Genomic DNA, 12,304 nt, shown 5'->3' on the forward strand with positions numbered 1-12,304 from the left:
TTTGATGAAATGGTCAAAATTTAATTCATAAATTATAATTAAAGGTAAAACAAGAGATTATAAATTGGATTGAAGGAACGGAAGTATGAATTTTAGCTCCCCTGTCCTCATTTAGTAGGCGCTTTATTTAGATTTTTGTTTGGTTGGAAACATGTTATTCCAGGATTAGTTATCTCGGGGTTAGCTATTCTGGAATAACTTATCCCACCATGTATATGGGATAACTTATCTCATCACTATGATATAAATGGTGGATAAGTTTTTCCAAATATGGCAACCAAACAAGATACAATTTTTTTTTATCTCATCACTATTTTCTTATTCCATCACTATTTATTTTTATCCCTCACACCAAACGTTTGGTGGAATAAGTTGTGTTTAGTCATATTCGAAAGAATTTGAATGTATTTTTTTTCTTTCTAAATATGACTTATTCTTTCAATTTAAAACATAGTAATCACTCAATTTGACTAATTTATCGGAAATATAGAATTAAATCTCTTCTAGAAGAGTAATATCTCAAACTAGATAGTTACATAATGTCATAAACGGTAAATTCATGTATAATATTAAAACCAAAAAACACTTTATTTGAAATTTTTGAAGTTGAAGATGATTATGATGTGTTTGATCATAGGGCAAGCAAATAATAATTCGTTGTTTAAATATATATTTTGTAAAATAAAAATAAAAAGTAAAATGAAATATGATTTAAACATAAAACACAAAACCCAATTTAAATTGAATAATTATCGTAATAATAGTGGTTTTAATGAGATAATTAGCCGTTTCACACAAATTATACCAACGGTCACCTTTTTCAAGATTTCATTCTTCAAAACCCCTCTTCTCAATTCCACACAGACACACACATTCTTGAATTAATGGCGGACAAACTGGAGATTTCATCCATTGAAGAAGATAAGAAGATTCCAGTATTTACAGTGTTAAAGAATGGGGCCATTCTCAAGAACATCTTCTTGCTTGATAACCCCCCACCTTGTTCAAATCAAGAATCAGAAATTGAAGATATTTTGGTGGTTGGTAGACACCCTGATTGTAACATTACATTGGAACACCCAAGTATCAGCAGATTTCATCTCCGTATCCACTCTAAACCATCCTCACTCTCCCTCTCTGTTACTGATCTTTCTTCAGGTACTCTGCCCTGCTTTTTTTTCTCAATTAATTATGGTGGAATGCTTTTGGGGTTTTGTTTATATGTTCAAGAATCATCCTATATGGTTCTTGAACATCATCTCATGATTTGGGAATAAAAAAGTTTTGATCTTTTGATTTGTGATGCTAATTTGCCTCCACGAGACCCCACTTGTGGGATTTCGCTGGGTATGTTGTTGCTGTTGTATTTGTGATGCTAATTTGAATTGCTGTTTTCTTTCCAATTCTCTGTCTTTCTATTGTTTGCTGTGGATTATTCATATATGGTTCTTGAAATCTGAGTATCAAATTTTTATGAGGTCTAAATTCTTGAACTTTTTTTAGGGCTTTTGTAGTTCTCCTTTGGGCAATTGACTGTTAACAATGTGGTGTGTCATTTTTGAATCTTAAACTACTGTTGTATTTGTATTGATCAAGACAAGATATGTGATTTTCAGACTCTTTGTACAGATGGAATTTATTGAGGTGTTAAATGTGTTTGTTTGTGTTTCCTGTAAAAGTCATTATATGCTGCGTGCGCCTTTGGGGTTGAAATTCTTGAAAGTTTTAGGGGGTGAAGAAGTTCTGTAATTGCATATGAGCTTTTAAACTCTTCAACCATTTTTTCCCAAATTGATTTAGATAAGATTTCTTATTTTAATGCCATATCATTTCTTGTTTAATCAGTAAGGTCATTTTCTGAGGGTATCTTGTCCTTTGCAGTACATGGGACATGGATTTCTGGTAAGAAACTTGAATCAGGAGTTAAGGTGGAGTTGAAAGAAGGTGATAGGATGCAACTTGGAGGTTCCAGCAGGGTTTACAGGCTTCATTGGGTTCCAATCAGCCATGCATATGATTTGGAGAATCCATTTGTACCTACTCTTGGTGAATCTGAACCAGAAGAAAGCACACAGGAGGAACAACATCAGGTGAGTTGAATCAGTATCTTAATACTGTACTAAATAGGTTCAGTTTGTTGTTTGCTCTAACTTTTATCCTGAGCCGTGCTATATGCATTTATTGATAATCTAGGATGAGAGTGGCTTTTCTCTCCAGAATGACCAAATTCAGAAAGAGGATTATGATATGGTGCAAGGTCTAGACTCATCATTTTCTGGTATGAGTTCATTACCGCGTCTGAGAAGCTTGACTCCACCAGCTCCTCCAATGCTTGATAAATATGGGGCAGCAAACCAAAATCTACCAGGGAATATCCATGAAGAAGGTGAAATCAGTTTGCTGCAGCCTGCTTACCAAACTGACAAGGAAAATAGCACACCAGAAGCTCTTCTTGTCTCAGGACAGTCCCCAAATGAAAATGCAGATGGTACCCCACCAAGATCTCAGCAAAGATGTTCAAGTATTTGGTCTAGAAGGGGAAAACCCTCCAATGTTCAGATTCAAACTGGTAAGGATAGAGCAATGAATGAAAAAATTGACATGGAAACTGAAGTTGAATCGATTAATCGTGAAATAGCAGGAACTGTATCAGTTTCTAAAGATCTTTTTGCTAGTGGAAACAAGGATAAAGAGGAAGAGGTCTCTCCTGACAAAGAGAACCATACTCCTAGTTCTCTCTTCCTTGGATCCATGAAGAAATCGTGTCTTTCTGAGATGACAAATAGATCGGATAGAAAGTCTGTGCTTTCTAATATGGATGAGACTGATGAAGAAATTTTCACCCCAGACAAAGAGAATATGACACCAGAAACTCGTCGTCTGAGGTTAATGAAGAAGATTGGAAGCCAGCATCAAATTAAGCATCCAAAACTGTTTAAATCTTCATCTCTGAAACTTGTGGTTGAGCCCAGATTCAATCAGGCAGCAGGTTGTGTATCCCACAAAAAGGAGAAGCTAAGATCAACTACTAAATCAACACAGTCAGATATGGATGAAAATGATGAAGAAATTTTCACTCCAGATAAAGAGAATATGACACCTGATACTCGTTTGATGAGATCAATGAAGAAAATAGGAAAGTTGGAAGATCTGAAGCATCTAGAATCATTTAAATTTTCTCTGGACAATGTAGTTGATCCCATCTTCCATCAAAATGGAACTCCATTCTCCTCTGAGAAAGATAATCTGAATGACAAAGTTCTTGAAGAACAGAAATCAACAATCCTTTCCCCCAGATATCCAGCAAGATTGGAGGTAAACACAGTGAAGAACAGAATGGATAGGGTGCCTTTGCAGTCACTTCTTGTGAACTACCCTGTAAAGACCAGCTCAACATCTCCAGAAGAGAACATTAAGTTGAGAGACTATCCAATCAAGCATCCAGAGACTACGGAACTATGCCCCTTCTCCGTAAGTTAAATATCAAAACTTTATGTTGAAAACTTCTTCTTTTTTCAAATTTAGCATAGACAGAGAGGCATGCTTCTGAAAGGTCAGATTTGGAGAAGTCTTCTTGAAATTGGTCGTTCAACAAATTAGCAATAATAGTGTTTTTCCAAAGTTTCGTTACTCGAAACATACAAATTACTATTAGTAGTATAGTTGGCTCTCTGTTTTAAATGTAGTGAGCTTTAATTTGGGGCTTATCTGCAGAATGAGAGTGTCATGGAACAGAAGAGATGGACCATTGTAGTAGACACTGGTTCATTGCTGAATAAAGAATCAAGGAAAAGTTTGCAGCTTCTGCAAGGTCTCAGGGGAACTTATATGATAATTCCTAGAACTGGTAATGAACTTAACCCTGAAAATTTTGTCGTTTCCAAATGCCAATCATTTTTGTTAAATAGAATGCCTGTTTTCTCAGATCATTTACCTGCTCTTTGTCAACAGTCATAAGAGAATTGGATTGCATGAAGAGGCGTGCTAGTCTATTTAGAAGGACAACTGAGGTATCTGCAGCATTAGAATGGATAGAGGACTGCATGATAAATGCAAAGTCATGGATTCATGTACAGAGTTGTGCAGAGGAAACAAGAGCAGTGGCACCAACCCCTCCTGCTACTGCTCCATTGTCTTTGTTCAGTGAGGAGAATGGCATGTTTCCTGTTGGCTCACATCAATTTTCTCCACATAGTGGTCTAATGGAATTTGCCTCACCCACAGCAGAAGATCATATCCTTGAATATGCCCTCTTCTTCAAAAGAACCAACAGAAACGGACAACTCGTCCTTCTTAGCAATGATCTTACCATGAAAATCAAAGCCATGGCAGAAGTAAGACCATAACAAATCCATCATACCTTCCCAATACAATTCCATCATCCTAGCTGTACATGGTGAATTTTCATTCTAACATTTATTTACACATGCAGGGTTTGAACTGTGAAACAGCAGAAGAGTTTCGCGAGAGCTTAGTGAATCCATTCTCTGAGAGATTTCTTTGGAAGGACAGCTCTCCCAGGGGAAGGACTTGGTCATGTGAGGATGACTTTGTTCTTAGGGAAACATATTACCACGGCCCTCCAAAGAAGCCATCAATGTCAGGAGAAGCTGCAAAAGGGTTGAAGCTCATATTGCTCCATAATTCTCATTTTAGGCACCACATTAGTACAGCCAGTTGAACCAGTTAGCTATTAGCTAGCTGTATACAGCCTCTTCTCTTCAATTGCAACAATCATGTTCAATTTCTTTTGACAGTTTTAGATTGTGGTGCTTCGTAATCAAGGGCAAGAAGGCTCTTAGAGATAGGGGTGCAACAAAAAGTAATGATGTGGAAGCTATCACGCCATGTTCTGAAATGGCTGCATTTTGTAGTCTTCTTGAACCATTATTGCAATGAAATTGCTTGATTCTTTTTTTCGTGTGTAAAGAACAATATAAAATTTTGGTTTGAGCTTGTCCTCAACATGCATTGTGGACTTGTGGTTTCGTTATATAATATTGCATCCGCAGTTCTAGTCTTACTCCCTCCCCAAAAAAAGGAAGAAGAAGAAGCATTATACAGTTTGGTAGATTTCTTTTCATCTGATTGCTTAAAGGTTCGTAACTGGCCAAATGATTATTACAGATGGATCTGTTAGTGAATGTTACGAGATTCTTAGAAAGGTTGAATGAGGCTTTTGTAAAACTGCTTCAGACAGTTGATGCATTTTCCTTGTCACTTGCTGCAATTGACAAACTCATAGCAACAATGATACTAAATAACTCAAGGAAAAAACAGTTATTCTGAAAAAAAAAAAAAATGACATGATAGAATAATAGCTACAATGAACCAAAGACAAATTGAATACTGGTTGATGTTATTCCATTTCACTAGAACTCATAAATTTTGCAGCCTTGTGAGGAGGGTATTCACATGATCCAGATAGCAGAAATGAGAATGAGCTATCTGACTCATCAAATGGTGGTCGAGGGAACTCTTGAAATCCATTAAGATTGCTAGTATCAAAGTTCAAAGGTGAGTAATAACTGCTTGGATTGTATGGACACTCTTTTACAACCCCGGGATTTTGAAACTCATTGCCATGTGAAGCATTTACCTTATAGTTCTCTTGTCGAGCTTTCATGGTGACTTCACTGGTTTGGCCCCGGTCAGATGTCCCAGCAGATCCTTTAGTTTCATCCGGAGAAACTGCAGGAGTATGACCTTGAAAAAGGGAAATGTGTCCAAAAAGCTTGTCTTTCCTAGAAAATGTTGTTCCACAGGAACAAAGCCACTTATCCTTTCCACAATGCTTTTCATGTGTTTTAAGATCAGCAATTACTGAAAATTTCTTAATATTACATCTACTGCAAGTATAGGCTTTCTCACAGTGGGTTCTCTTGTAATGGTTTTTCACACATAAGATGGTCTTAAGAGGTTGAAACTTTTTATGCTCCTTATTGCGCTTGCATCCAACATAAGGACAGGAATACCTTTTGATGAGTGTTGGCTCAGAACTGGGTTCTTTATGAGGTTTTGCAAGAGCTGCTGGAGTCTTGTACTCATCTCCATGACCTCTCATGTGCATCCGCAAATTGGCATCCCTCTTAAATCCCTTGCCACAAATTGTGCAAAAGTGAGTGTGTGGTGCAAGGATTTCCTCCTTTTCCAATTGTAGAATCTCATAGGAACCGGGAGGAAGGTTCTCTTCTTCCTCAGCTTCATCTTCATCTTTGAATTCATGTTCATCGGCAGCATGATTGTGTTCAATCCCACAATCTCTCAACTGGTCAACATGGTTGGACTGATCTTCCACCTTCGCAACACCATCATTACATGTCCGCCCACCAGCACTAGTACCTGCTGTAGAAGAAACTGTGACACCACCAACCTGCCCAAGCTGGCTGGCAGCAGGGATCGCAGAGGAAAGTGTGTGCTTCATAGTTGGAAGAAGACTTCCTGCAGTTGATATCAATTGGACTATAATAGAGGTAAGATCAGCTGTGATTAACTGTTGTTGCTGAACTATAAGGTCATTTCCCTGAACCCCATCTTGACCTCTCCGCCCAACAATCAAATGCACCAGCTCCTGGAGCTGATGAATCTTTTGTTCGAGAAACGAAAGGTTGTTCAGCAAAGCTCTTGGATCCCAGTCATGTATTCTGGTCATGTCATGATTTTCATTCCTCTGATGCCCCTGTTGATCCATCTCAGATGTGTCTTTTGGTTTAGCAAATTCAGAAAACTGTTGCTCAATCCTGTTTTGTTGATCCAAATAAGAGGAACCTTCCCACTTCTGCGCATGCAGATTTAAATTGGTAAATGAATGGTTATCTGAGGGCATAATTTTCAGCAATTCATTGCCAGACGAAGAAGACTTTATCCAAGGATCTTCACTTAGACTGTCGTCAGGATCCATATCTGAATCTGCTTCCTGAGGTAACAAGAGTACACAAAGAAAAGATGGAAAACAAAGAAAAATAAGAGCACTTCAACCAAAATCAATTGAGTCCATACGAAACAAGCATGAAAACAGTATTCATTCAGTTAACATGTGAATTAATTGATCATACTTTTACAAAAAAAATTATCAGAAGTGTACTTCGACCACATCTTTAAAAGAATCAAAAAAGAAACGATCATCAACAGATGAGTTTTATGATATGGTATGATATATGATACATCAAGTGTGATGACACACAGAGTAGCATATGGGTACATGTAGATACTTTACTTTCAATAAGCTCTTTGAACAATATGTACTAAATACCTATACCACATCATACCTATTCGACATAACTACATCAAGGCAAACAAACAGTCTACGCGATAGAATGGATGGTACGGTTCGACCAAATTCATTCTTTCAAACAAGAAAGTGTTCAATCCAGTGTACAAGTCATTAAATCTGGTGTACTAATTTCATATTATTACTCATAGTTTCTTTTGCCTATATTATCTTGTTTTCTAATTCAATTGTCATGTAATCCAGCTACAGAACTAAATATCCCACAGTAAACTTCCACAAACACAAGCATCAGAATATTTAGTAAGAAGACATAGCTTTTGAGATAGTTATGCAACACAAAAAGCCACACCACATAAATTTTACATGAATGTTTGATAACTAAGAAAAACCCAAATTCCAGTAATTTTCAGGTTTAAAGATTGGTAGGAACTTTGGTTCAATTCTAGGTCAACGCCCCCACCCCCCTCATCTTCATTTCCCTTTATACAGGTCAAACCATCCCCAGAAGAAAAATCAAGAAAAGAAACCCAAATTTCATTTTTTGAGTCTTTTTTGACCAACCACCCCCTTCACCACCAAACCCAAAAGAAACTTCAACCACAACATAATTTTCTTTAAAAAATTGGAGATCTCAACCCCATCAATAATCATTTCTGAGAAAACCCCAATACAAGATGCACATCAAAGATTCAATCTTTCTCTTCATTTATGTTATAAAAACATCCTATTGTCAACTCATCATCAAAGACAAAAAGGAAAAAACAGTTAAAAAGTTGTAAACTTTTTAGCAAGAAGTCATCAGAGATACACACCATATAGAGACAAAGTGTTAGGATAGAAATAATGAAAACTCACCAGATTGAAGGTCAGCCAATGGTTCTTCTTTCTTTCTATTGGGAACTGTGGTGAAGGGAAAGAGAGAAGATGCTGAACCCAGTTTCATATATATAATAAAAAAAATACTTACTGGTAAGCATATATTGATTCTCTTAGCTATGGCTGTCCCAAACAGAGTCAAATGCCTGAAGATGGGACCTACTCAGCATATCCCCACCACTTTACCGCGCTCAAAATCGAACCGAAATTAATAATCTGAATCGAAGGATTATTGAGGAGTATTATATATATATATATATATGCAAAGTCAGGATTTAGTTTCATTCTTTTATTTTTTACTGTCTTAAGCTTTCGATTATTTTACAAGGTGCCAGTATTTATTTTTGAGCAAGATATAATTTGTCAAACTCATATGCATAGTTTGTCACCTTGCTTTAAAGTAATTCTCAATAAAAAAAAATTATCAAATCTTAACGGTTAAATTGATAAATAATAAATTAATATTTTAATGATTTTATAACAATTTAACTATTCATAAATCGATAACTAATATATTAAACTGATAACCTTTAAAATTGAATCGATCGATACATACCCTGTTTTGGCAAAAGAAAACATGAATGAATTATGCACATATCATTTAATTATGATAATAATATATTTTTTAATTATTAGAATTAAATTATTCTTTTCATATAATATTAAAAATGGTCCAGTATTTACTTTTGGTTGGTAGGAGTTTTTTGTTTGGTCGATTGGAGCTATAGAATCTATTCTAAGAAAAAAGCTTTTACTTTTAATGTATCTTATTTATGCTGCACGAATCACATGTATTTATATTATACTTTTTTTTTAATGTAAAATACATTATTACTTTTAAATTTACGTTTAACGAAATTGTACCTTCTTTTTTTTTTTTAACATAAAATTTAATTGTATTCATTGACCTTTTCAAAAAAAAATTGTATTACACTTGTGCTAAATCTAATTAAAATACTCGATTTATGACGAAGAAAATTGTAACTAAAATGAGTCAAAAGTAAATATATATATATATATATATATATATATATAACTTTTGATAGATTTGGATATTTTTTAACCACTCACTAACAGGTGGAAATTTTTTAGTTTAGGAAGAAAGGAAATGTGACATTTTTATAATTAATATTGTGATTGTTGTTTAACATAGATATGAGTTAAAATTTAGAAAGTACAATATAGCTTAGTGATTTATTTTAATGATGATTTTAATACTTTAATAACGGTATGAAGTAGACCTCTTTTGGCTTTAAAAATAGTAATATGGACTCACACGTAAAATAATTAGATAGTTCAAATTTGAATCGCTTAGCATTCTATAACATTCACATGTTATTTGTAGCTTGTTGGATTATGAGCATTTTAATATTACATTAAAGTGCATAATTATATTAAACAATAAAAAGAGAGTGCATCATTTTTGACTTACTTTAAAGTTATTTTTTATCTTTGTCAAACACTTTAAAAATAAAAAATTGACTTGAAAGTAGGTTTAAGTCAATCCAAACACCCTCTTAGTCATTCAATTACCTTATAGTAATTACCCCATTATATTCATATTCATTGCAAGGAAAATTTCCTTCTCTACAAATAGTATTGATCTTCCTTTGGGTTGAGTACAAGATGAAACAACAAGAGATAGATATGAAAAAGAGTGGAAGAAAAGATGAGAAGTATTACCTTGTGTAGTAATAAAGAGAATTGAGACAAAGAAAATATTCAAAGTCTTCAACTATATTTACTATACAAAAGAGAGTAATTATATATTGAAGGAAAGTGTTCTTATGTGGAGCTTTGAACTCTTCAATTAATTCGGAGTTGTTTGAGTTATACAATGTTGTTGGGTTGTTGTATCTAGAAGGAAACAAGTCAAGAGTATTACTGTTGGATCGGTGTATATTATTTCGCAGTGAGCTTGAATCTCCTAAAAGAGAGTGGGATATTCGCACCTCAACCTAAAGATTTATTTATTCATTTTTTGTTCATTTTATTTCAACTGTAATTTATTGTATTTGTGATATTGCACCACCATAGTTCATTTGTTTACACATAGTGGAGGTTTGAATCTGAATGATTCAGACATTAAGCAATTAAGTGTTTCTTTTTTCTACTTAAATAAGTCTCTTAATGGGTCAGAATGAATTAGATTTGTGACAAAATCTTATTCTCATTCGGACCCTTTTAAAGATACTTATATTTTTGGGGAAAAAATTGTGCTCCATATTTTTTTCTTTTAAAACATTTAAGTCTCTCTCATTCTCCAACTTTATCAGTTATCCAAATTATTTTTCTTAAACTTTTAATTTTTGTTCTTGATGCTTGTTTGTCAAGAATTGATAAAATTTATTGTAAAATTTTTATTTGATTAAAGTGCAAAGCAACTTCATAAATGTGATGATGGTGCCTTTATAAATTTGTTTAAAAAAATCATTTGAATGTATCATGTTCATTATTTATTTTAAAGAAGAGTATATGGACAAACACACTATAAAACATAGAGATTTTTCACTTATTTATTTAAGACTAATCTGTGTTGAATTCTTTTTCAAGAAAAGATGACAACATTTATTTTCTAACAATTATTAGTATTATAATTTATACATGTAATCCATGTAGTTTCATTTTATTTCTGTCAAACTTAAAATATTTATTTATAATTCAAATATCTTATCATTTATCAAAGAATAACATTTTTTTCCCAATATTTTGTTAATCTAATATTTAACTACTATATATATATATTTTTTTTTTTTTTCTACTATATAGAAATGTCAACGAATGGATGATCAAGGGTCGAATGGTAATTTTCAAATCTATATTTTTTAATCAAACATATTTTTATTTCTTGAAAAACTACTTTTTCTAGAAACAACTTCTGGATCTTCAAGGAACCATATCTTATCCTTGTCCACAGAAGCTCCAAAGGTCCCCTTCCCTAAAACTTCTCCGCAAAAGCTTTCAACAAATCCCCAAATCAAACATTCCAGCAGACTCACATTTTAAATGCCATTACCATCAATTTCAACAAATATAAGTATGTTGTTGTTGTTGTTTTATTGCCCTTTTAATTGTGGTTCCTAATTTATTGAGTTTTACAGGTTGGTCTCTATGTAAGGCATATTTCTGTTGTTAGCAATTTGCAGAAGCAAATAACTTGTGAGCAACTGGCGTTAGAGGTGAATTTTCTTTACTACTTTCTCCATCAATACATGTTCTGCTATATATTGGTATTGCATACCAAGGACCCTGTAATATGTGTGCAGTCTAAAATAAGTTTCGTCTGTTTTCTGCTGAAATTATTTAGGCAAGGTTGTGTGTTCAATCCCACATTGCCTCTTTTTTTATTTTATTTTTTTAGAAAAAATTATAATAATATACATGAATTGTGTTTAATTTGTTTTTTAAAAAAAAATATGATTTATATTATTTTATTTGTTTTCTCATTTTAAAAAATCTTACGTAGTTGTCGAATCTTAAAAATTGCAACAAATTTGCACTAGACATAAAAATGGATAAAAAGCAGCATAAACAATACCTTTAAAAACTGCACCAGACACCAAAATGAAAGAAATTGCACCTCTAAAAATAAGTTTATATTTTTTTCTGTTGCAAAACTTGTTAAATCAAAATTGCTCAATTTCTGCAAACATAAAGGAAAGAAGTTGTTCAAAATATATTAAGAAATCATTTCGAGTCTAGTATATATATATTATTATTATATTTTATATATATATATATAGAAATGTGAAGCCAACCAGGACGACCAAGGGTATAAAAGTAATTTTACCACTAGGTTTATAGCTCTAAAACCATCAGCTTATACTAATGGGGACATTCTAGATATTTTGCTCTACCTACGTGGCAACCTATCATCCACACATTATTTTCTACTATTATATAAGAGGGAGTTTATGATGGGACATTAGAATGTCCAATCATAAACTCCCTATATGATAATATAATATAATAAATCATTTTTTATACTATATAATATATATTTATTTTTATACTATATAATAAAATGGAGTTTATATAATATATAATATAATATAATATATACATAAACTCCCTTTTATTATATAGTAGAAATAAATAATATATATTCATTTCACCAGGCCAAGGTGAACCAAATTTGACCTAAAAATGACTTATGATTTTTATTGTCTAAACTTTACTCAATATAAGTTGCGTCTT

At 33.3% G+C, this 12,304-nt stretch overlaps 2 protein-coding genes across 2 annotated transcripts; one reads left to right on the forward strand and one right to left on the reverse strand.

Moving 5' to 3' along the window:
• The first annotated feature begins 849 nt into the window (after nt 1-849).
• On the forward strand, nt 850-4,955 carry LOC125843782 (FHA domain-containing protein PS1-like). The gene is made up of 6 exons (XM_049522982.1): nt 850-1,158; nt 1,882-2,090; nt 2,194-3,471; nt 3,715-3,847; nt 3,952-4,334; nt 4,433-4,955. The coding sequence occupies exons 1-6, from the start codon at nt 885-887 to the stop codon at nt 4,679-4,681; spliced, it is 2,526 nt and encodes an 841-aa protein (XP_049378939.1). The 5' UTR covers nt 850-884; the 3' UTR covers nt 4,682-4,955.
• A 334-nt stretch (nt 4,956-5,289) lies between these two features.
• LOC125843793 (protein SENSITIVE TO PROTON RHIZOTOXICITY 1-like) lies at nt 5,290-8,166 on the reverse strand. Its single transcript, XM_049522998.1, has 2 exons — nt 8,087-8,166; nt 5,290-6,916 (listed from the first exon to the last, which is right to left on the reverse strand). Exon 2 carries the CDS (start codon nt 6,899-6,901, stop codon nt 5,360-5,362), a length of 1,542 nt encoding a protein of 513 aa, XP_049378955.1. The 5' UTR covers nt 6,902-6,916; nt 8,087-8,166; the 3' UTR covers nt 5,290-5,359.
• Nucleotides 8,167-12,304: the final 4,138 nt, after the last annotated feature.

The sequence above is a fragment of the Solanum stenotomum genome, chromosome 11 (assembly GCF_019186545.1).
Source record: "Solanum stenotomum isolate F172 chromosome 11, ASM1918654v1, whole genome shotgun sequence".
NCBI lineage: Eukaryota > Viridiplantae > Streptophyta > Magnoliopsida > Solanales > Solanaceae > Solanum > Solanum stenotomum.